The 23,930-nt window shown below is 49.6% G+C and overlaps 1 protein-coding gene across 1 annotated transcript in view; it reads left to right on the plus strand.

The window, feature by feature from the left end:
- PRKCH (protein kinase C eta) overlaps nucleotides 1-23,930 on the plus strand; it is a 204,805-nt gene that overhangs the window by 119,051 nt on the left and 61,824 nt on the right. The window contains exons 7-9 of the mRNA XM_037132418.2: nucleotides 2,949-3,076; nucleotides 5,032-5,175; nucleotides 5,361-5,534. Of these exons, the coding sequence (XP_036988313.2) occupies nucleotides 2,949-3,076; nucleotides 5,032-5,175; nucleotides 5,361-5,534 (446 nt within the window). The remainder of the gene's footprint in view (nucleotides 1-2,948; nucleotides 3,077-5,031; nucleotides 5,176-5,360; nucleotides 5,535-23,930) is intronic.

Genomic DNA, 23,930 nt, shown 5'->3' on the forward strand with positions numbered 1-23,930 from the left:
GTCCCTTTGTCAGGCAGGGAAAGAGAGCTGTGTCTGATTCATGGTTTTCCTAACCATAGAATATTAAATCAGTTGTTAAACTCAACATGCTAGCTAGCTGGCCAGCATGCATTTAGTGCTGAGTCTAGACTTGTCCTTGTGTGTTTTCATGGGTATTTGAAAGAGGGGGGAGAAAGGGATGTTGGTTATAAATGGAAGAGCATGGGCAGTGAGGTGGTCAAAATAGACACTTGGGCGGTCAGGAAGGACTGGCCAGAGAGGCGGTTCTATGGCCTCACCAGAGATGAGCAGGAGCCGAGTTGGGAATGCGTAACTGGTACCTCGCGCTGCCCTGGTCTGCTCGAGGAATGTGTACCATGGTGGAGACGAGGGCAGGTGTGGTGAAGGGCACTTCAAACCCACGTTTGAAACTTCGCCTCAGTGAGGGGTCTGGGCACTAGGGCTGACCCCTGTCCTGTTAGGAGTTGGAGAATGCCTGGCCTTCCGTCAGTGCCCACTGGGTGTCGCTGTAGCAACGGGCCGGGCTGCGAAGTACTCGTGAATTTCATGCAGGAGGCCCCCCGCCTTCCCATCAGGGTTGGCACGGCTGCCATTGGCTGCCTGGACTTACCCGGCCTACTTCTGTCAACAGAAGGCTGAGCTGCATTTTAAAAAGGCAAATTCTTTAACATTTCATATAATAAGGGCTTGGTGATGATGAACTCCTTGAATTTGATCTTATCTGAGAAGCACTTTATCTGTCCTTCCATTCTAAATGAAAACTTTGCTGGATAGAGTAATCTTGGTTGTAGGTCTTTGGATTTCATGACTTGGAATACCTCTTTCCAGCCCCTTCTTGCCTGTAAGGTCTCTTTTGAGAAATCTGCTGACAGTCTGATGGGAACTCCTTTGTAGGTGACTGTGCCCTTATCTCTGGCTGCTTCTAGGATTCTCTCCTTCTTATTATATGAAATGTTAAAGGGACTTACCTAAGAAAAAGAAGATAAAAAAGATGAACAGTGAAAGGACAGCAAACTCACAGTTATTAACAACCACACCTAAAACAAAAGCAAATTAAGAGGACAGCTAGATCAGGAGTGAGCCATAGAAATAAAGATCACATGGAGGGTTAGCAACAGGGGAGTGGGAGAAGGAGAAGCGGGGAGAAGGTACAGAAAATAAGTAGCATAGATGGTAGGTAGAAAATAGATAGGGGGGAGGGCAAGAATAGTATGGGAAATATAGAATCTAAAGAAGTTGAGGTATATGTTCACGAACTAAAGGGGGGAATGGTGGAGGAGGGGTGTGCAGGGTGGAGGGGAACAGAGGGGGGAATAGAACAAATGTAATGGCAAATCAATAAAATTTTTTAAAAAAGAAAATAAAAAATAAAAAGGCAAATTTTTTTAGAAGAGTACTTACCGTATTTTTCAGACTATAAGATGCACTTTTCTCCACCCCACCCCCAATTTGGGAGGATTAATGGTTGTTAATGGTTGCTGAGTTCTGTTTACATTTATATTGGTGAAATATTATGTTATTTATGTCATTAAATATTTTACCACATCTTTTGCGTCAAAAATTTTTTTTCCAATTTTCCTCTAAAACCTAGATGCATCTTATGGTCAGAAAACACGGTAGTTCTTTTTCCACAGTCAGAAGAGTCCATGGATAGCTTTGGCTTCGGCACCACTCGAATGTGAGGGAGGCAGGCTGCCCTGGGTGTGGGTTTTCAGCGTGAGAGCCGTTGTCTGTTTTGGTCCAGTTGTTGCTGACACGCAGAGCCACGCATGGGGTTCTTCTGCACCGGTCTTGTCCCTGGGGGCCCTGAGGGTAGCATACCTGCAGTGGTCTGGCTCTTCTGTAATTTTTGCTTCAATTGACACATGCTGCTTTAGAGAGAGAGCCACTGCAGGTTTGCGTGTCTCCAGACCGGCTTTCCTGAGAAAGGTGGATTTCCCAGGAAGCTAATGATGCTTCAGCCTCAGGGCCTCTGCCTGGCCAGGGCACCTTCCAGAGCATTCCACTGGACTACACATCCTTTGTCTTAAAGAGGGCACCCTCCACTACATAAACTCAGGCCCCGCCAACCCTGAATGTGTGCATGCTTCTGAAGATGTGGCGACCCGCCCCCTCCCCCCCACACACACACAAAACGGGAGTTTGTTCCTGCTGCCCCTCGGCAGGCCCTGTGAAGACACTCCATCAGAACTTTCTGCTGATTAACCCTGGGGCCCTTCATCATCCCAAGTCAGTTTCCTGTGCACAGGAGTTCTGCTTGCTTCTCTCTCCTCTTCCAACCGCCATTTACCGTGACCTTTAGAAACCTTGCTCCCCGCCCCCTGTGAAGAAGTCAGAACACAGGCTGCGAGCTCTGAGAACCGCAGCCCCACAGGATGCCGCACTCTGTGCTGTGCAGGCTCCGACCACAACAATGCTCAGAAACAGAGCTTCACCTAGAGATTTTTCTCTCAGAAACACCATTTCCATCCTGTTTGAACAGCCTTCTCCACGTGGCCTGCAGGCTGCTACCTTTATTTGAGTGAGAGGTGGAAAAGCATAAGTCATTTGGTCTGATTCCTTGTTAGTCAACTGACTGAACCTTTGCTCTGATGAACGTTTTCATCTCTCCATTGAATCATACCGTTAAATCGGCAGTAACTGTTACACATGATTTATTTAGATGAATGTCTTTTAAGTCACAGTGGGGAAAATGCGTTTGAAATTCATTATTCTTCAGTGTGCCTTTTCAGTATTCTTCTTTTTGCAGGCTTTCTGCTTCTACAAAACACAGAGATAGATAAAAATGTCAGGGGTTGTTCTGAGTGTGGGTTTAATTGGATGAGAAGGTGGCATTGTTTAGCCTGAGCGACGCCCTGTCCTCGTCTGGCTGGTCACTAGAGTTGTCCCTTGCTGCGCACGTCGACTGGGCTCCCTTCTGAGTGTGGCTTCCCTTCTCTTCCCTGTAGTGTGCAAAATGAACGTGCACATTCGGTGCCAGGCGAACGTGGCCCCCAACTGTGGGGTGAACGCGGTGGAGCTGGCCAAGACTCTGGCTGGGATGGGCCTCCAACCGGGAAATATTTCTCCAACCTCGGTGAGACTCCGTTTTTTGTCATTTTTTTCCCATGTGCTGTAATTGTGAAGTTGTTCAGATGTGGTCAGCCCAAATGAGTGCACGTGGCATCATCAAAGTTCCTAATCTCAGCAAACACAATAAACAGGTTTATTGCATTTTTAAAGAGCATTTGGTTTCTTGAATCAGAGTCTATATACAATTATATGACAAAAAACAATGATCATGCAGATACATCAAGAAGCAGAGGAAGAATTTTTTTTTTTAATCAGCTTCCTGCCAGTGTGGTCTGGTAGAAACCTTGGATTTCAGGAGTCTTGGTTATGCCCTTGGCTGGGTCCTCAGCAGTGCAGTTGACTTTCAACAGTGGGCCTCAGCTTCCTTCTCTGAAGAGGTTGAACTGGAAGCTCTCTGGGGCTCTCTACAGCCCAGGATCCAGCAGTTCTACAGTTTAGGATTATGGGTTACAAATGTATCTCTCTAGTTCAGTGATAGGCGGAGTTCCTTCCTCTGAGCTCCCAACAGTGGGTGGCGTTGTGTCCGTTGCCCTGGATGTGCTTTGTCTCGCCACCTCCTGAGTGACCTCCACCTGCTATTGTCCGTTACAGCCTCGGCCACTTTCCAGGCCCATGACCTGCAGCTGCCTTCCTGGCCAGGGTCTGCAGAGAGTTGGAAAGCAGCCATGGCTGCAGCTGTGATTTCTGCAAGGTGGAGCATGATAGCTGGTTCAGGAAAATTCTACACTTACCTGTTAAGTGTGTCTGAGTACTCAGGAAAGGAAGTCCCGTCACTTCAGGTTCTTGGTTATGCAGAACAGGTCAGCTAACCACCCCATTTTCTTTTTACTGAAGGGCACTTGGTGAGCATTGTATTTTTTGATATTTCAGAGAGGTATTGGCAAAGTCCAGCAAAGTCCGTCTGTCTTGTGGATAGACAGGAAGGATGCACAAGGCAGCTGTTCCCGGATTCCACATCAGGGCTTCTGAAATACAGTGAGGTTAAGATGGACCACATGGCATAACCTCTAGGAATAGGCAAGGCCACCTGTCGTATGTCACCAAGTGTCTTTCATGTTATATTTAATAATGGGAAAACCACAGTTACCTGGTACTTGACAGGGCCCCAGCAAAAAGAGACAGAACCTTAAGTCTATCAAAAGAGAAGAATGAGTTAAAAAAGAGATTGAGAAACACCAGCTCACAGCTTTCTGCCAATGCCAACCCAGCCAGGGGAGGTATTGAAGTGGCGGGAGTAAAATGCAAGCTGGTAAAAAGTTTCCGTCTTTGAAAAATTTGTGACCAGAGGTCAGGAGGAGAAACTATGAAAACAGTCGGATTTTTAAGATTATTTATTTCATATCTTGCTATCTTTGTTTTATGGGTTGAGTAGATAAAATGTAGTTTGTGGCTGTTGCACAGTTGCTGATGGCAAACATTGTTTAGAAGTTGCCCCCAGATTAGCTTTTTAAAAAATCTATTTAGATCAAAAAGTCCAGGATGTTAGACTTCTGATCTGACGTCTGTCTAGTGGGAGCTTGTATTATACATGTTCCCAGGTGGATGTCTGCAAATCGCCTGGCCTTTGGGAGCGCCCAAAAGGCTTTGGGGCAGATATTAAACACCTCTCTTTGTAGAAAGTGGACACCAGGTGGCGCTCTTGGAACCTGACCACCCTGTAGAAATTCTAGGGCCAGAAACCAGAGGGACCAGGCTGTTTGTGTTTCTATACACACCCACTTGAGCATAAACTGAAACTCTGTGGCTTAGGTATATGTTTAAATGATTCATGCCCAAATAGAGTACGCACAGATTAGGAGCTGATGTCAAGGTAGTTTTGAAGAGGAAGCTGATCACATGTCAAGCTGAATTGATCTTACCGCATGTGTTATATTGCTGAGGTTGCAAGTGAGGTCTTCTCCACCCATAAATGCCCACCCTGTGAATTCTGACTCGATGCATTCCTTCTCTTCTTTACAGAAGCTCGTTTCCAGATCGACCCTAAGACGACAGGGAAAAGAGAGCACCAAAGAAGGAAATGGGGTTGGAGTTCATTCTTCCAACCGACTTGGTATTGATAACTTCGAGTTCATCCGAGTGTTGGGAAAGGGGAGCTTTGGGAAGGTAGGTCTTGGCTTTCACTGTCTGGGTTAAACTAAGCATGGCATACATGTATGTTGTTTGGGTGTGTGTGTATGCACACACACCCACATTTCCACGTGTCCTTCCCTTTCTGCCTCGCGTGTGCCCGTACCCTAAGACCTGCGAGTTCTCACAGGTGCATGCTCCCTCCTCCCTCTTTGCTGTAGGTGATGCTGGCAAGAACAAAAGCAACGGGAGAACTCTATGCTGTGAAGGTGCTGAAGAAGGACGTGATCCTGCAGGACGACGACGTGGAGTGCACCATGACGGAGAAGCGCATCCTGTCCTTGGCCCGCAACCACCCCTTCCTCACCCAGCTGTTCTGCTGCTTTCAGACTCCTGTGAGTACGACTCACATTCACCACCTCGGCGGCCTCCCTTCTTAGAGAGTTGAGACAATAAGATGTTGAGGATTTCCTCAAGCAGGATGTCAGGAATTTGGGGGGGAGAAGCTCCCATGGTAGGGCCATATGAAGGCACCCACTGACTTCTGATGGCCTGTGGAAGAACGTGGAAACCAGTGAACCAACCACCTTCAATCATGCTGTCCTGAAGAAGGGTCACTGTGAGGCTTGTGTCCTAAGATTGTAAAGGTCTTTACATGTACGTCTTCTGGGGCAGAGTGAAGGTTACATAAGTGTAACAGTAGAGGAAATGTCATGGGCTGCTTATCTTGGTAAGTTTGACCTTGGCTCCTCTCCTGAAGCTTTAATAAGAGTTCAGATGAGGGTAGGCCCATAGAGGGCACCTTGGTCTGTAATGTCCCTAGGTATTGCTCCTGGCCTTAATCAGGGACCCTGGCCTTTATTCTGTGGACTGATCTTGGGATTCAAGTCTGTCTACCCTCCAATGGTGTGCAGTTAGGAATGCTTTTGGCTGCAGTTAACAGAATACCTGAACAACAGTGGTTTTACAATAAATGGGAAGAATGAGTTTACTTCTTTAGGACAAACTTTTTCCTGGAGGAGTGTGGTGGCAGCAATGTTAGGGTTGGCTCAGTTGTTCAATAACATTGGACATCTCTTCCCCTTGGGGTCTCAAGTCATTTGCCACAGTGCTAAACATCACACCTCGTGTGGCAACATCTGGAGGAAGACACGTGGGGGCAGAGACACAGGGCTTCGTGGGCCACTCTCCTTTTATCGGTGAGAGACAATTCTCTCTAGACTTGAGTTACCTGCTCACCCTTAGCTGCTCAGGAGGCTGGAAGAGCAAATATGTAGCCAGGATGAGCTGGTTTCCCATGGTAGACCCCTGCCAACCCTGACTCGTCCCCTGGGGCGGGGCACTGTGCTGCCCAGTTAGCACTGGGCCTCGGTGGTCAGTGAGGAGGGGAGATGGCTCCGGAGAAGCCACCAACAGGGTCTGCCAAGGCATACCTTGGCAGTGGCAGAGCCTTTTTGTCATCAGAGGTCTTCTGGCACTGTTTGTTATTGCTGTATTTAGGTCGTGCCCAGTCTTTTATTTCAGTCAGTGTTGCAGTGAGCCCCCTTGTGCTTTTATCTGCACGTATTGTGCTGTTAGTTCTACATGATGCACTATGAGAAGCTGTGTTGCTTTGGTCAGAATGTGCGCATTTAAAATTCTGACTGAGTTCGATTGGCCTCCCCCACAGCAGTTAAAGATGGCTAACATTTTACTACGTGTATACTGGGCACTGTTCTAAATGCTGTGTGTGTATTATCTCATTTAATGCTTATAATGACCCTATGAAGTAACTTCTGTTAGCATTACTCCCATTTTACACGTGAGAAAGCTGAGACACAGAGGAATTTAGCTTCCAAGTGGCCAAGATTTTGATACCAGGCAATCAGACTGCAGAGCGCAGGCTCGTGCCGCTTGCTTCTTTCGAATTCACACTCCCACATCAGCCTCCCATCACTGCCTGCTCTGTCATTTTGGTGATTGGAGAGGTTTAAAAAATGGCTTCTCCAGAGTCTGACTTGCATGTCTCTGACTGAGTAAGGCTGAGCATTCACAGATACTTGAAGGTCACCTGTGTTCAAACCCTTGTTGGAAAGGACACAGGTGCAGCCTGGAGAGCAGTGGGGCAGGGAACACTGGAAGCTGGGAGGCGGGAGCATATGTTGAGGCTGGTATACAGTGTGCACCCCCATGCTGTGCATGCACATTGGAAGGAATGGGGGTGTCAGCTAATGGCTTCTTGGGCCACGTTTCCCCTGCACTTCTTTCTTCCTCCTCGTGGTCTGGACTCCTTGCACCCACCTCCTCCTCACCTCATGGTCCATGGCTCCTCCAGATGCCATGGATTCTGGGCCGCCCCTGTCGCCTTACCCCTGGTTCTCCGTCCCTGTGCCTGGGGTCCGCGGTTCCTGTGGGAATTCCGGTTCTGCCGTCCTCCACTGCCACCTAGAGTGTCCCCAGAATCCTATTCCTGTGCTGTGCGCTTTGCCTGCACAAAGCCCTTTTCCACCCTCACCTCCTCATCCAGCGGTTTCCTCTGAGATGTGTGGGTGGCGGCTCAGGCATGAAGCACCCTTGGGGAGAAGGGCGGAACCATTGGGTAGGTGACACTGGTCACTGCCTGCATTTTGACTCCAGCCGTACGCAGGTCCCTGGTATCTGCCGGGTTCTGCAAATGCCAGGGCAGCTATGACTCAGGTTGTCTTCCCACAGCCTGAGCCAAAGAGCAGTGGTTGCCTGTGACATTAGGTAGGGTGCTCTCCATCAGTGATAACCTTTGACCCAGACAGTGGACAGGCATTTGGTGAACCTCGTCTGGTCACGCAGTGGCTGTTGGTTCAAACAGCGTGAGTGAACAAATAAGGAGGGACTCACAGGCAACTCCAGGGAGCCCCGTGATGCTGCAGAAGTAAGTGGTCAGAGGTGTCACCAACAGTTAGATTTTGTTATGGTGAAGTAGAACAAGATATGGGCTTGGAACACATTAGGAGCCCAATTAAAGTAATGAATATAGTGCAGAATTTCTTAGGAGAGTATAAATTATACAATATACCAAAATGTTGGTGGTCGCATGGGATTCCCAGTGTTCATCAGGTTAAGCCTTTAGCGTTGGCAGACTTTTTCCTGGTGGCAGTTTCGTGTATGGCCACAAGGTGGCAGTCGTTACTGCAAGGTGATTTTTATTTCTCCAGAGATGGAAATGGACGCTAGGTTTTAGGATTTGTCTTTCGTAGTAGATCTCTCCAAAGCAAGGATAAAGGGAATTTTCCACTGCCCTAAGTCCAGGTGATAAAGTGACAGGAACCAGTGGAAAAGAATCAAGTGAGTCTTTATCACACTGAGACAGATAGGCAACTTTCCTTTCACTGTGGTTTGTGACTTCTCAGGTGTGCAAGGCATCGGACTCCATAATGCATGTGGCATTTGCTTGCTGTCCAACTGTCAGAAATCCTCAGTGACTGTCCCCATTTGCTGCTGAAAAACCAGCTATAAAAAACAGAACGTGTTAGTTACTGTGAAATCACAGTGGATAGATGATTGCTTTTCAGCTACCCAGTTTAGCAGCCTCAGCCTCTAAGGTGAGATGCGAACCAGTGTGCAGTGTTGAGCTGTAACAGGCCCCCCCTCCCCCCGGAAGAATTTAGAAGTGAGGTGTTGGAGTCACACCCCAGCTGCCTGCAACGTCTCATTTCATCATGAAGGCCCTGTAGAAACTGCTCTCAGCTCACCTCCAGCCCTGTGGAATGAGTGCCTGTGAGGCCCAGAGAAAGGGGGGAAGTAACTTGCTGAGGTTCCCTTAGGTGGCAGGTGCTGGAAACAAAGTTCAGTTGTGGGTCAGGCTGACTCTGGAGCCCAGACTGCACGCTGGGCCCCAGCGGTCACATGTCGTCTCTTACCACATTTAGGTCATTCATTCAGCATCTGCTCCAGCGGCCCTCCAGCCTGCTGCACTGCCCTTGGCAATAGGAGACTGGAGGTCTTCCAGCTTTGTTTTCCTCTGTCCAAATGGCTTGAGCCCACCTGAAATTCCTTTGAGCCTTACAGCTCTCATAGTTAATTAGAATGGAGGCAGGATTGTGGGGAGGGAGGACTAAAGGACAGGGTGCACGTGCAGCACTCTTCAAAGGGCGTGGGCGCATGGTGGCGATGAGCCCCCACCCCCAAAGAAAACCGTCTGGGGCTTCCCCAGTGGCCAGCACAGCCCCCACTGGAGGGGATAGCAAACACCCCCCAAAGTGGGAATTTGGGAGCTCCTTTGGTTCTTGGAAAAAATAATAACTAAACAAATTTTATATATTATTTATTCAGTTTGCTACATAGGATTGTGAGTTGCATAAGTTATTGCCCCTGAGTTTTGCATAATAATACATGGTATTTGCAAGTATATCATTAATTGGCACCCTGGTAAGTTTCTAATCCTAATAGTTTGTGAGGAATTTAATCATCTGAATCAAGACTCATACAAATGTTTATACTGTTGGACCTAGCCTAAGAAAACAGCATAAAGAATATAAAATCAGTGGTATGCAGAAGGCAGTTTAATTTTCAGTGCATTATTTATAATGGGGAAATACTGGAAACAACTTCAGCATTCAGCAGTCGAAGTTTACTTACTATAGTATTGGATGCAGATTTTTCAGCCAGTAGAGACCATTGAATACTAAGCAGTTAAAGGGTTGCATGTCGGCCACTGCCGCGAGCCCCTAACGTGCATTATTTGTAGCACGCAGCGCTCACACAGCCCTGAGAGACGGGGACAGTGGTCATCTGCACTTTGCTGAGTGGTCAAGTGAAGCCCTGAGCTGTTGCCCAAAATTCAGTACAGTAAAGGAAACTAGGAGGTTAGAGCCCCGGAAATAATACAGAATTTGTGATGATTACCAGCCTGCGTCAGCTTCAGTGAACTGCCAGACTGGGCCTTGCTCCAAAAAAAGAATGGAAGGAAATTATGCTAATAATCTACCAGGGACTGTGAGAAGGTAGTGAAATTATGGGTGATTTTTTTATTGTTTTTCCTATTTACCAATTTTGATAACGTGGTTGTATTTCTTTCCGCAATGGGGGTAAGAGGAGGGAGGCACTATACTGAGCCAGGGAGGGCCCATCAGGGGTGCAGGCCTAGCGGGTGCCAGCCTTCCCTGCTCTCAGGTTGCATTCCCTTCACACTCCTTTCATCTTAATCAGTGGCTGCTGTGTCGGCAGCTGGGCCCCCTGGCATTTAAAGCCTGGAATCCGGCCGTCCCACCCCCAGCCCCCAAGGGCTTCCATTCTGGCTCTGCTCCTGCCGCCTTCTGCCTGGTGCCCAGAACGGAGCACAAAGGCTCCGCCGCAGCAGGAAGGGGAGTGGCCGAGTAAACACTGGTCAGATGCTTCTGCCTTTGTTCAGAGACCCAGTTTATGGAAGCAGAGGTTTCCGTTTAGAAAATATACCACACGCTGTGCCCGCCCCAGAATGGCCTTTCGTCAGCAGGGCCGGGGCCAGGTCCCACGGTGAGCCACAGCGGAGCCTTGCTGCTTTGGGAATGCTCAAGTTCGTGCACCACATGCCTGTAGGGTGGGCCACAGGTGCACCCACCCTCCCTGTACAGGGACCAACCCTCTGGTCCTCTACCTGTTAGCTCCTTCCTCAGGACACCTGGGCTACTGACTGACAGGTGTCTGTTGGCTGTCAGCCTGCAGGGGTCATCTGCAAAGTGAGGCACCTGGGGAATCGCTTTCTGGAAGAAGCCGCTCCTCAGGTGTCACTCAGTGAAGTAGAAATGCTTCCTCCAAAGGTCGGGAGGCCCAGGAATCCCGTGAACTAAATGCTCTCCGTTTACACCGCTTGTGCAAAATGATGTCAGTCTGCTGAGGTCACGCCTAGAATATGTTACGAAAACATCCTCTTCTCTGCATTTTCTCCCTTGTTGTTATGTCATAGCAAATGAGTGTATGTGTGTGGCTGTGTGTGTGTGTAAGACAGAGAGACAGACGAACGAAACAGATGCAAAATAGTCCTGTGGCCCTGGAGTGAACCTTCCAGAGTTTCATCAGACAGGTGACTACACCGAGACCTTTACTATGCAAGCTCTGGGTTCAGATTCTGACTTGTCTTTAGGAAGGCTCCCTGCCTTTGATTTTTCTCCAGATAGTGCCTCCTCTTAAATGCTGTGGCTGTCCATCAGGGACCTGTTGGCAGAAACACCTCCAGCAAGTGACCGGCAGGCTGGCTTCGTGCGCGCGGGGGAATGGGAGGCGCCCTGCAGCCTGGCCTGGCCCAGTGCGGCCCTGCCTGCAGGCCGGCCCCTCCGGCTCCTTTTCTTCCCTGAGTTCGGCAGGCCTGTGGCAGCGGCAGCCAGACTGTTTGTGTGCTGGGCTACTGCCAACGACTAGGGGACAGGAAGGCACACTGGGCTCCGGAGCATCACCCCTTGTTCTGGGAGTCGCGGGGGCGTCTCCTGTAAGGGGAAGAGGCTCTGTGATGGTGGGCTGGCGAGGAGAGGCGAAGTGCAGCCGAAAAAGCTGGAAGTCTTCCTCCCACAGGGGGAAGGCTTCTGAAGGGCCTCGGTCAAGGCCTCAGGAGAGCCGGTCGGTTCTTAGAGCCTCCTGGCCCAAGCTTCGCAGAACGGCTGGGTGAAGAATGAAAACGCAGCAGCTGCCGTCCTTTGAGACCCTGGTGTATGGTTTAGATGCTTCTATTCATTACCAGTGTCTATAGAGGTGCCCATGTTGGTATTGCATAAGTATCTGTTGAATGAAATATTTAACTTAATGCCTAAAACAATCCAGGGAGGTATAGATACCGTTACCCTAATTTTACAGATCTGGAAGCTAAGGTCCAGAGGAGTCAAATAACTTGCCCTGGTCACACAGCAAGCAAGAGTCAGACCACGGGCCCTTACCCAGGTCGTTCAGCTCAATAATCTATGTCGTGTCTGCCACACCACAGACAGAAATGTGCTCTCTCTGGCATGTGTGCGGCTAAGAATAGTCAGTCGTCACATTAGGCAGCAATCAGGCGGTTTTCACTATATATATATATGTATATATATATATACACACACACACACATATACATACATACACACATATGTTGCATGTATGGCCTTTCATGAAACCCCTAAGGATATTTTCTCTTGCGTGTTGGGAACTAGGTGTCCTCTTTTCCCTGAGCAATCACTGCCACAGACACGAGCTGGTCCGCTTACGGGTCATCTGTCGCAGTTTGCCTGTGGCTCGGATGGAAATAGAAAATGAGCCAGAACATGGTGTTTCCCGGTTGGGCATGTCCCCAACTATTAATAGTGTTCCATCTGGGGACAAAACGCATGCAGGCCAGCTCCAGGCCCTGGGCTTCCAGGGGGTGATTTGGGACCTCTGCCTCGTCCTCTCGGGCTCCCAGGCTCTCCAGCTTTCTGTGGGTGAACAGGGCCATGAAAATGGGTCAGGAGTGAGAGAAGCTGAGGTGCGTGCTGTTCCTTTGGCTCTCTGTTTGGGTGGGACTGCCAGGATGCTCATTGTGACAAAGGGGTTTGGAAAGGTCGGCATGGTTTCTTCAGTTTGAGGTTATTCCCTTGTAACTGGCCTCAGTGTCACTCACCACTGTCATCTCCGATGACCTAGAGATGGCGTGGACCCGCCACCCATTTGGTAAGAAGGTCCATGGGTTCTGCTGACGCGTCTGAGGCTTGCCAGGGCCGGGCTGGCCCATGCTTCCCAGGACTGACGCAGCTCTTTGGTGGGGAGTCCTGGCTGTGGTTTTCCATGACCGTGACGGGGGCCTGCCAGACCACAGACACTCTGGCCTCCACGGGGCCCTGCATCGAAGCGCTGGGCTTGCAGTCCCGGGGCAGGCTCCTGGAACAAAAAATCAGTGGGCTTTCTGCCAAATAGTTCAGTGAAAGTTTCTCATTCCAGCATCACACTACTGAGTCCTGGGTCAGAGAAACAGTTCTCTTAACCCTCAGTCTAGCTGGGAAGAGCAGCCACTCCGCACGGAGCAGCAGTGGACAGTGGACGCAGTCATTACATACAAGAGGGAATGTCGTCAAAAACGAACACGGGACTCCGGGGAACAGCCTTACCTACCTGCCAGCCTCTCATCGGGTGTGCAGCCGGAGTGGCTGTAAGACTAACAAACCAACTAGCATCTGAGCTTGGGGCAGCATCCTGGGGTGGCCTGAGGTGTGTCCCCAGGATGTCGGGCTGATACCTGCCTTGACAGACCGGGACCTTTGGGATAGGGCCTGAAGCCACGCCTGTAAGTGGCCACAGTGGGCCACCCTCCTGACTCATAAAGCGGAATTGGGCACCTTAAAAAAAGCCGACTGCTCTGGCAGAAACCACAGACCACAGTGTATTCTAGTTTTGAAATACTTATGTTTTCTGTAATTACTTCATTCCTAGTAGAAGCCCAACTTTGTCCATGTCCGCTAGGCCCCAGAACTTTCCAGGGCCTCTCACAGCAGAACCCACCATGCCTGGCACCATAAACCTAACCCACTTGGAAGAATAGAGAATCACCCACAGATAGATAGGTAAGGACCCAAGCTGCCCTTCCCGTCAGCAAACGTGCTCTGAGGGCCTTCGAGGTGGGGCTCCGTTCAAGCCCCGAGGACGCAGCAGTGAGTAGAACACAGCGGAGACCCTGCCTTGACGGCCCAGCGTTCTGGGCACTCGTGGGCCTGAGCAGGCTGTTGGCCGTGTAGCTGGTAACCACAGCAGTCCAGGGATTGCTATTTAGGGCAGGCTCAGAGCAGCCATCTGCGTAGAAGGGACTTGTCCTGAGGCTGTATTTGCATATGAAGCACACTTTCTCTTCCACGGGGTACAGTGAATTTGGAGCCTGATGGAGATTACTGGGAGGAGGCCCAAGCTGTCCGCACTGCCCCTGCCTGGGGCGAGCTCCCTGGCGCTACTGGGCTTGGCGGGGCCCAAAGCGGAAGTCATGGAAGAGCAACCGGCCTGCCTGCCTCCCTTGCTCACCATCGCTGTCGGTACAGTCTTCCTTGTCCCGCTGGTCCATTGGCTCTGCACAAGGCTGCAGGGGCACCGTACAACCTCCCCCCATCCCTCCACCCCTCCACCCTTCCACTCCTCCATCCCCCATATTAAGCATGGTGCAGTCAAGGCTGACTCTGTTCTTCCTCCCTTTGTTGTCAGCTGGTACCTTGCAGACAGACCCTCCCGCTGCACTGGAGGGCTCCAGCCTGCCCTGTCTTCCCCTCAGGGCCACCCAAGGAGTTCCTGTGTCCTTTCTGTGGGAGTTGTCTGATTTTCAGTGTGTTTGCAGAGCACAGCAGCACGCTGCTCTGACTGCGCACTTCCCCCGACTTCTTCAGGACGGCCCGGAATGATTTATTGCTTAGATGTTACAAAGGGAGTCCTGGGGCTCTTCCCAGAGCCTCTTAATTCCATTCTTACAGTGTAGGTATATGATATTTTAAACATTAAATTGATGTCATGTGTAATTCCCAACCAAAACAAAAGAGGGAAGTTGTTCTAGCAAAATTCCTCCCCGCTCCCCCAGTACCTGGTTTTCTCTTTCTGGTCTGTGGACTACGTCTGTGTCCAGGTTTTCCTTCTGCCCCCTCCCCCCCACCTCTCACTCTGCGGGCGCTCTGAGCCAAGGTCTCCGTGTGGTTTGGGAACCAGAACAAGCCCAGAGCCTCCAGGCCAGTGTTGAAAGGAGGTTCAATTGAATCAGACACAACTAACAAAGTAGGGAGCAGATAAGGGGGAGTTGACCCAGAAACTGGTCACAGTTCTCTTCCGAAGTCTGTAGAATGGAGGCCTGTTCATTAGCTTGTCCCTCCCTACTTGGCCTGCAGGACAGATCTGAACGAGGACGTTCCCTTCCACCTGGCTCAGAACTTTATCCCCACCACCTTGATCTTCATCAACAGGTCTACAAATAGCTAGTGAATGTTCAACCTTTTTAGGGGAAAAAAAAACACAGAATAATAATAACCACTCATTTGTGTCATGTGATGTCATTTGCTCACTACTAACATTTGGGGTGAGATAATCCTTTGCTATGGGGGGCTGTCCTGTGCATGGGAGAGTTAGAAGCATCTCTGGGTGGCAGAATCTCCCCCGTTGAAAATCACTGCCTTCCACGAATGTCAGGTGGTCTGTCCTAGATATGAGAAGTCAAGTGGGCTATAAGATCACTTTACTTTTTACAAGCCAAAGCAAAGTGTGTCAGATCTTCCTTATAAAATATAAGCATTGTCTTTTTGTTTGTTTCCTAAGTTGTAGATGGGGAAAGCTCCTCTTTGGGTGCCCCTAACAGCTGTGGGACCTGTGCCGCTGGGGCACCTGCAGGGACCAGGGCCCTGGGCAGGGGGGAGACAGCTGAAGGGCGCTGGGTCGAGGCAAGTGAGCAGGGTCAGTCGGCTGCAGGGCGTTCTGGCTGTGAAGCCTGCTGTGATAAGGCACAATTAGAGGGTGTGGGGGAGCATGTAGGAAGCAAAAGGTTAGCTCAGGGAACATATATGTAAAATCGGGTATGTTTGAAAGAAAGCAACTGAAGTACCACAGCTTCTCCCATTTGGGCATTAAATACTGACTGCCAAGGCGCTGAAGCCGTGGCCTGTTATAAAAATCATCATCTCTACCTGAATTTACAGGGATGCCTGTCCGTGATCATGAAAACTTGAAAAAAAAATTTTTTTCGGCCAGTGTAGAAAAATGTGTTGATAGCAGTATATTTGAACTATACACATAGAATTGCTTTTATAAAGAGAAAAACCAACACTTCGTAAATAAAGGGCACCGAAGCGGCATCAAGCAGGCCCATCGCTCTTCTTGTCTTTTCCATAAACTCTTCCACCACAGGCGCAGCACTTCACTGATTTGCACTGTAGTTACGTAAAGCGAATGGCCAGAACTCATCTTGGCAGTTTGTTCCAGCTTCCTTAACATCTTGGTTTAAGTTTCGTCAGCAAACAAAAATCGCCCCCTACCGTGTTAGTATCCAGAGGGCTTATTAGCTCTCACCAGGTCTGGGCGTTCCGCTTGCTGGCATCTGGGCTCTGCATTCAGCGGTTTCAGATCTTTCACAGAAAGCAAGACCAAGTGCATAAAGCCAGCGTGGCCCTGCCCAATGGTACAGGGGAAGGTGTGTGGAGTATCCTGCCCCAGGTGCCTCTCAGTGTGTTGAAGTGCGAGTTAGTTGGCCTCACAGTTTCCCTCATCTGGTGTATATGCCAGCAGCCTTGTTGCATTTCATTAAAAGAGATGGCCGCAGTGCATGTAGTTTACGAGGAAAACTCTTGGTCTTTGAAAAGCGGGCTGCATGTCCCTTCAGGTTTGAAATGCAAGTTCCTAAGGGCTCATTATATTGGAGACATATTTCTCCTTCCCGGAGACTGGGCTCCGAGCTAAGACAGGGTGTGTCATTGCCTCTGGGCCCGACAGGGGTGGGCTGCTGGCTGATTGGGTTAACTTCTGCTATCTTCTGGGCTGCCCAAAATACGTTAAAAAAAATAAAAGGAAGCCATTACATTCTCTCCCCTTGTTTCTTCCTTAAAGCCTTTGTAATCGTTCTTATTGTGGTTAGATTCAAGTCATGTCTAGTTCAGGCACTGCGCAGTCAGGTTTCCTCAGAAGGGTGCTTTTCCGCTGTGACCTCCTCGACGTCAGTAACTGTTTCCTGTTGACTTGAACTCTGTCTTCACCCTGCAGCTGAGTTCGTCGGAAAGAAATCATAATGCAAGGGGCACAAGGCCATGACCCGAGGTTTCCTTTGCCTCGTCTGCAGCCTCAGCAGCAGCAGCAGTTAGGGGCACCCTGAAGTTTTCCGTACAGGGTCAGTTCGTTTAGAACTAGTTCCAAAGCAGTTCTTCAAACCGGGGTAAATATGTCTCGATGTGGCTCCCAGCTTGGCACTGCTTTGAAGCAATACTTAAATCAATCATTAACTTTTTAATGTTGTTTCCAGTCTTTGGGTTATTTCCAAAAGGTAACCTGTCTCTTCACATCTTTAAATAAGATTTATATGTGTAGATTGTAGGGACTATGGAGTCTTGCTGTGAACGGAAAAATCTTTCTCATTCAATTAAGAATGAATCAACTTTATAGAAGAGAAGAATAGCTATGACAAAAAGTCTCACTATAATGTGCTTCTGTGGTAGCACATTTGCTTTGCAGTGATCATAATGAGTGTGATTATAAACTCCTAAAATAGAGAAATGAATTATCATTGATCTCAGAAAATCAGAAAGCTTACCAGAACTGAAACTTTGGTTAATGCATTTTGGTTATCAAATCCAGTTTTGTGACGCCTTGCTTAGTTGTCACTTCTCAGAAAGAAAAGCCCTCCAGGTCAAGGTCAAGATCATGTGGTGTCAGGAAATGCCCCCTTGCCCCAGCTACTGGCCTTGGTGTCTTCCTGACTTTTTTAACCCTATAGATTCCTGCCTCACACTGAGTCACGGGGCTGCTGCAGCTGCTGAGTCTGCTGTCATCTTACTCCTCTTTCCTGGCCAGTCCGAGAGGCACCATCTCTGCCTCCACATCTGGCAGCTCACTGCCAAGGATGCTGCCCCTACAGGCCCAGAGCCCCAGCAGCAGGTGGCCGCGATGGTGGAAACGATGAGGACGGTGATGTTAATAATGGCTAACATTTATAGAGCCCCCCCCTGTGTTCCGGGCGCTGTTTGAAACTCTCAGCCGAAGTCGTTCCCTCCTCACACACCTGTCAGTTCAGTCGTCATGTTTCCCCATTTTGCAGATGAGAGTTTTGAGAGACAAAAGAAATTCAGCACAGTAGGAGCTGCTTCTGCATCTCAGGCACTGGACCCAGAGCCCAGGCCCTTGCCTCCCCTCCGGGCTGTGCTGCCTCTTGGTAACACCAGGACTTGGGGCCCTTCACAAGGTCTCCTAGTTAGTTTTAGTCCACCTGTGTGAAGTGGTGACAGCAATCGTTCCGCTTGCTGAGACTCTTTTCTGGGCCTCATGCTGTGTGAGGCACTATCGCTTCTGGTTTTATCTTCACGCCATCTCTGTTGTAGGCCTGGGTTTATAAATATAAATAAGGACGCCTCCTGCCCCTTCAAAGTTGGTGTGTGTTTCAGTTAACATTCTCCTGCTAGCAAGTAGCAGACAGCAACTTCACCAGGGTCCTGCAATAGAGGGAGAAGTGATAGTAAAGACTCAGAGATGAAGGGGGCAGCTCGTGGACCGCAAGGGCAGACCCTGGCCGGGTCTCCCCAGGGTCTGACACAGAAGCCGTTCCTTCTCGCCGCACTCCTCCTCCCTGGTCTCTGCCTCGCTCTGTGTTTCTCCTTCGTTCTCCCTTGGCCGTCTGGTCATTTGTTCATCAGGATTTCACCGCTCTGACGCACACAGATATTTCGTATGTTCACTCCAGGAAGGAGGCCTCAGCTCCCCAACTCGTGTTTCCTCATTTCCTGCCTAAATTAAAACATCATCTCAGTTTCAGTTTTCTGGGAAAGAGACTGTGGAAAGCCCAGCCTGGTCTAACCAGCCGTTTATAGGACGTCCAGCACTTGCCCACATGACCGTGGCAGGGCAATTCCCTGAGAAAAGGGTCAGGGGCCGAATAGTCACTTGCACAGAGGTCTACCACAGTGACCCAAAGGGAACGCCTCTCTGGTTCCTGCTCGCTCAGTGGTCGCCCTCCTGAGACAGGTCTCCGTGTACCAAGAGATAGTACCTTGTCACAGGTACTGTCTTACAGGTCACTCTCATCAGCCCAACTGTTCTGTCTTGAATCTTTTCTTTGTGCAGTTGCCCATCTGCCCTTATAAGGGGCTTTAGGGCATGCAAACTGCTTATACCAATGCTGTCTGTTCAGGGGATATTTTTATCCCCTTCAGCCTGGAAAAGTAACAGTCCTGAACTGATAACAGCCAGGGCAGACTTGGCCCAGGCTGCAGAGGGTTCATGGAGCCAAGCAGGTAATGACAGGAATTCTGTCCTTAACCAGGCACCGGCTCCTGGGCCTCCAGTATCTCACAGCAGCAGGGTGTGGGACCAAGGGATGTCTGAGTGGCTTTTATTCCCCCAGGTGTTCTTCACCTGTCTTAATGACTTGCATTTGTGGTTAGTTGAATCAGGGGCAAAAGAGAAGGAGGGACAGACAAAGGACTGGGCCATTTGTCTCGGGAACTAAGTTAAGCCAGTCTCTGGGACCTTTGGTTCTACCACGTAGGTTAGGGCAAAATTGACCTTGGAGCCACCAGAGGCCTCGAGAAAGCTGGGCAGATGTCCAGGCTCAGATCTGAGGGCACAGGTAGCAAACAGGCCTGCGGGCCGACTGCGGCCCCTCCTTGTTGTACCTGGCCCGGCACCTGGTTTCTCCCCAGCAGCAGTGCCAAGCTCTTCGCCACTAGTTAAGGAGCAGTTGCATTTATCCAGTCCTAAAGTTACATTCGGCCTTTGAAGGCAACCACGAGGCTGATGTGGCCCCCAGTGAAAATGAGTTTGAACCCTTGTTCTAGGAGATTGGGTTTGAGAAATACTGGAATGGCTGTCCGTAGAAGCTTAGCTTCCTACACAGACTTCGATGTAGGAGGGGCCATCTTTGCTATCGCTGCCCAGGGTGGGATTTGGAGTCACTTCATCCCATGAGTCACTTCTTCCCTGCCCCAGAAGTGACTCAGGACAACCTTGATCCATCCTGCCCTGGCCCCATGTGCAGGGATCCCAGAAATGCTTCCTCTAGTTGTCTCACAGTCGTGTCTGTGAAGTGTGACCTAGTGTTAGTCAAGTAATCGGTGGAACCGGTTCTTGAACAGGCACAGACCCACAGTGCAGCCGCAGGCAGAGGCTGTCTTCCGCCTCCTTTCACAACTTCAGAAACGGGCCTGGGCTTTATAAAGGGCTGTCGCCACACGTGAAAGGTTTCCTTCAGGCCGATGGAATTCGTGCCGAGGAGTCACCCTTAGCCGGAGTGACTTGTTTTTGTAGCTGATGTTGCCTCATTACATGTGGTGAGCGGCACGTTCCAACACTTCCTGGAGCCTTTCTCAAGCCGAGCCTCGTAGCTGCCACCTGTTTGAGCTCCAGCGCTGGGCCTGTAATTATGGTAGAGACCAGCCGTGTGTATTAATAGGACTGAGTCCTGCAGTGCTCGTCCGTGGGCGACCTGCGGGTGGGGTGAAAGGAAGCACCCAGCTCGCCTTCTACTTTTTTTTCTACCGACACTCGGTTATGAAAGCAGCAGCCTGTGTTCCAGGGGTGCCCCACACTCGGCAGCCTCAGCCCTTGGGGACATTACCTTGTGTAGTCACTACATCCTGCCTCACACCTGACACTTCACCTGCTTATTCACCTTGATCGCTCCTCCTTCCATCCCCACTCCAGCCTGACTGTGCTCCCTCATCCTTCCAGCTGGATCATTGGCTCCTCTTAGCAGCCTTCCCCAAATCCCACTCCCCGGCTGCTCAGAGGCCCCCACTGTGGGTCCCCATGACCCCCTTGTGCCCCTCCACGGCACTCTGCACGCTGTGGGTGGTGTGCTCTGTCCACATGTCTCCAAGCTTCCTGGGCACAAGCGTGGGATTCCATTCATTTTTACAACACTCGGTCCCCACCCAGGGCCAGGCACAGCGCGTGCTTAGGAAACATCCCTTCTTGTTGAGAACCTGAGAGGAAGCATCAAAGCTCTCGGAAAGCCCCAGCCCACAGACCAGAACCCAGACCCTGTGTTCCCAGTGGAGCGCCCGGAACAAGCCACAGCCAGTTCAGTCTCATTCTGGATGCCTTTCCAACAAGCCTGACGGCCTGGTAACTTCAGGCATCAGAAAGGCCACTGAGGGAGAAGGTGGTTAGCAGCAGCTCTTAATAGTGGGCAGCCAGGGACATGAAGGCCCCTCTTTCTGGAGCCACTGCCCTCCGCCCCCTACCTAACAACGGCTCAAACTGTACCTTTTTGATCTCCCAGTATTTATCTTCCAGATGAAATTTTTTTAAATGTGGAGGAAGTCCATGTGATTTCAGTGTGTTTCTAATTATAAAAGTAAATCACACTCAGCCTAGAAACCTTCAGAGATACTAAAAAGAATAAAGAAGAAATAAATGTCATCCCAGACCCCAAACCAAAAGCTAACTTCTGTCACTAAGTAGCTTTTTGTCCTTTCTGTGACTATCTGCATCTTTGGCCTTAACTGACAACATTCACATTTATGGCCTCTTTTTATTTTTAACTGAATGCATCTTCCTCCTCACAGTCACCAGCAGCCACTACTGTTTAGTCACACACTTTCTAGAAGCTTCCCCAGTGGACATGTTTAATGAAATTCTTTCTCTGATAATGGCCCCTCACCTTACTCAACACCGTTGCCACCATTGCATGATGAGTGGGGTCTTCTTTGCAAAAAGTGGGAGATTTTTGTCATTTATCTCCTCTGCAAAAGAAATGTCAGAGTAATGGCCAATTTTAACCACTTCAGCAGATATTTTCAATAAGACGCGTGCATGTAAATGGAGTGTTTTCGCACAGCAGAGAACGTTTGGCCAGGTGGTAAACATGTTTTCATTTTTCTGCCTTGTGACATTATTTTAGGTCTTTGGTAGGATGGACCATAGCTTTTGGTTCAATATTATATCTCAGCTGACTAGTTTCTACGTCCTGCTTGTTTGTTCTGTGCAGCCTGAGGGCTGCGAGTCACACCCACTGTTCTAGGTGGCTCCAGACAGGAGGCTGGAAATGAGACTGAATGACAAGGTTCCCTATCTTCAGTTCTAAAGCATGTGGCCTCTGCTGTGTTCATAGGTGCACACGCCTCCCCCACTGGCCTCTCTCCCCCATTATCTGAGGATCCGCCTCTAGGGCTCGGCCAGAAGAATGAGCGGGATTAGAAGTTAGTATTTCCTCTCCCCAGATCTGGAGTTTAGCCCTGGGTCTGGCTTTTCAGACTTGAGACAGGATAATGTTTTGGGGGGAACTAGAAGTAGATGGAATTTCCCTTGGAATGCCCGCATCTTTTTGACTCCCACTGCCTTGGCAACTTTAGGCAAGTCCACCGACTCCCGGGATACCCACTCACCTAGGGACCCCGTTCCGGTTGTCAGGTGTTTCAGACTATTGGAATTCACGTGACTACCAGCCACAGGCGGGAAGAGAGTGAACAGGCTGGGCAACAAACACGTGTGAGGCTGACCTTCTTGCCTGTGGGGTGGTTCAGGGCGGCCGTACCGCCTGGGTCGTCTTTGCAGCCACCCCCTCGCCCCTACTGCCCCCTCCAGATGAGCACAACATCGTCAGCGTAATGGCTGCCTGTGCGGATGCAGCTCTTAGACCATCCCAGCCACATACTACCCTCCTCCCCACTGCTCACCCGCTCAGTCCACCTGAGTCCTTCCCGTAGCAAATATGGAGCACCGTTGCTCACCCACGCTTGACCCCCAACGCTGCTTCCCCTCTTGTCAGTCCCATCAAATGAAGGCTGTTAGCTTAGGCAGACAGCTTGCTGTTTTTAGCTTTCTGTTGGCTCCGCCAGCCTGGCCAACCTTGAAAGTTGTCGTGTTGTTTGGTTTTCTTTTTGTGGCTGTGGATCTTGTCACTCCCCCTCACTCTTAAATTCTTGCTGCTGCTTAACAGAGAAGGACGTTTCCTAGATACGAGGGATTTTTTTTTTCCTTTCTAATTAAGGTCTTAAAATCAGGACTGCGAGGTGATCGGTTGTAGTGTCTTCTGATCAAGATCTGCCTGATTAAACTAGTGACGGATCTGTGAGCGAGAACACACGCAATCTTTGTTTACAGCTCAGCTGTAACAGAGCAAAGCTAGTGGCACGTAAAACCAGATAAAGATGGTTCTTTGTATACCCCGCTCTGTGAATGGGTGAAGTTCCAGTTTTCTTACAAGTAACCTTTCACCCTCCCTCCCACCTCAAAGCCTGACCTCCAGCCCCAGCTGCACTCATCCTTCAGGGCTTAACTGACAGGCGCTTGTTCGGAGACGCCTCCCCGAACCCCCAAGTACGTGGCTGGATCTCCTAGCTTCCTCCGCAGTTCCTTCATGGGATTTACCAGAATTCGTAAAGCAGCTTCTTTATATGATTTTTTTTTAAGTAATGTGTGTCTCTCACACCACACTGGGTATATGGGTAGAGGCTGTGTCTGTTTTATGCCTCTTTACTCTGCTGGGTTCCCACCACCTCATTTAACACCTGGCTAACCTGGGACTCATAAATGTTAGTGGAACAAACAAAGCACTGGACACTGTCAGTCTTGGGGATGCTGCTTTTTAATTGAGACTTAAAACATTTATTTCATCAAGCAGTCGTAATTTGCACAGCACTTTATTCATACCACATGCACAGTAACTTAGTACACTGTATCAATCACTTTTTGTGTTAAAGATTTTATTTATTTGTTTTCAGAGAGAGGAGGAGGAAGGGAAAAAAACATCAGTGTGTGAGAGAAACATTGATTGGTTGCATCTTGTTTGCCCGAAACCCAGGCAAGTACCCTGACTAGGAATCGAACCAGTGACCTTTCCATTCTCAGGCTGGCGCTCAGTCCACTGAACCACATCAGCCAAGGCTATCAATCACTTTTTAAAGTGCCACTTTCTTCATATCTATTATTTTATTTCATTTTAGAGAGCGGGGAAGAGAGGGAGAAAGAGAGGGAAAGAAACATTGACCAGTTACCTTCTGCCTTCTGCATGCACCCCAACAGGGGCAGAGCACAGAGCCCAAAACCCAGGCACGTGCCCTGACTGGGAATTGAACCGATGACCTTTCAGTTTGCAGGACAGTGCCCAACCAACTGAGCCACACTGGCCAGGGCAGTATCAATTACTTTTTAAAGAGCCCATTTCATCTGCTACGTTGAAAGTTCCTTCCAGTAGAGAC

The sequence above is a fragment of the Artibeus jamaicensis genome, unplaced genomic scaffold (genome assembly GCF_021234435.1).
Source record: "Artibeus jamaicensis isolate MK-2021 breed Jamaican fruit bat unplaced genomic scaffold, CSHL_Jam_final contig_851, whole genome shotgun sequence".
NCBI classification, from domain to species: Eukaryota; Metazoa; Chordata; class Mammalia; order Chiroptera; family Phyllostomidae; genus Artibeus; species Artibeus jamaicensis.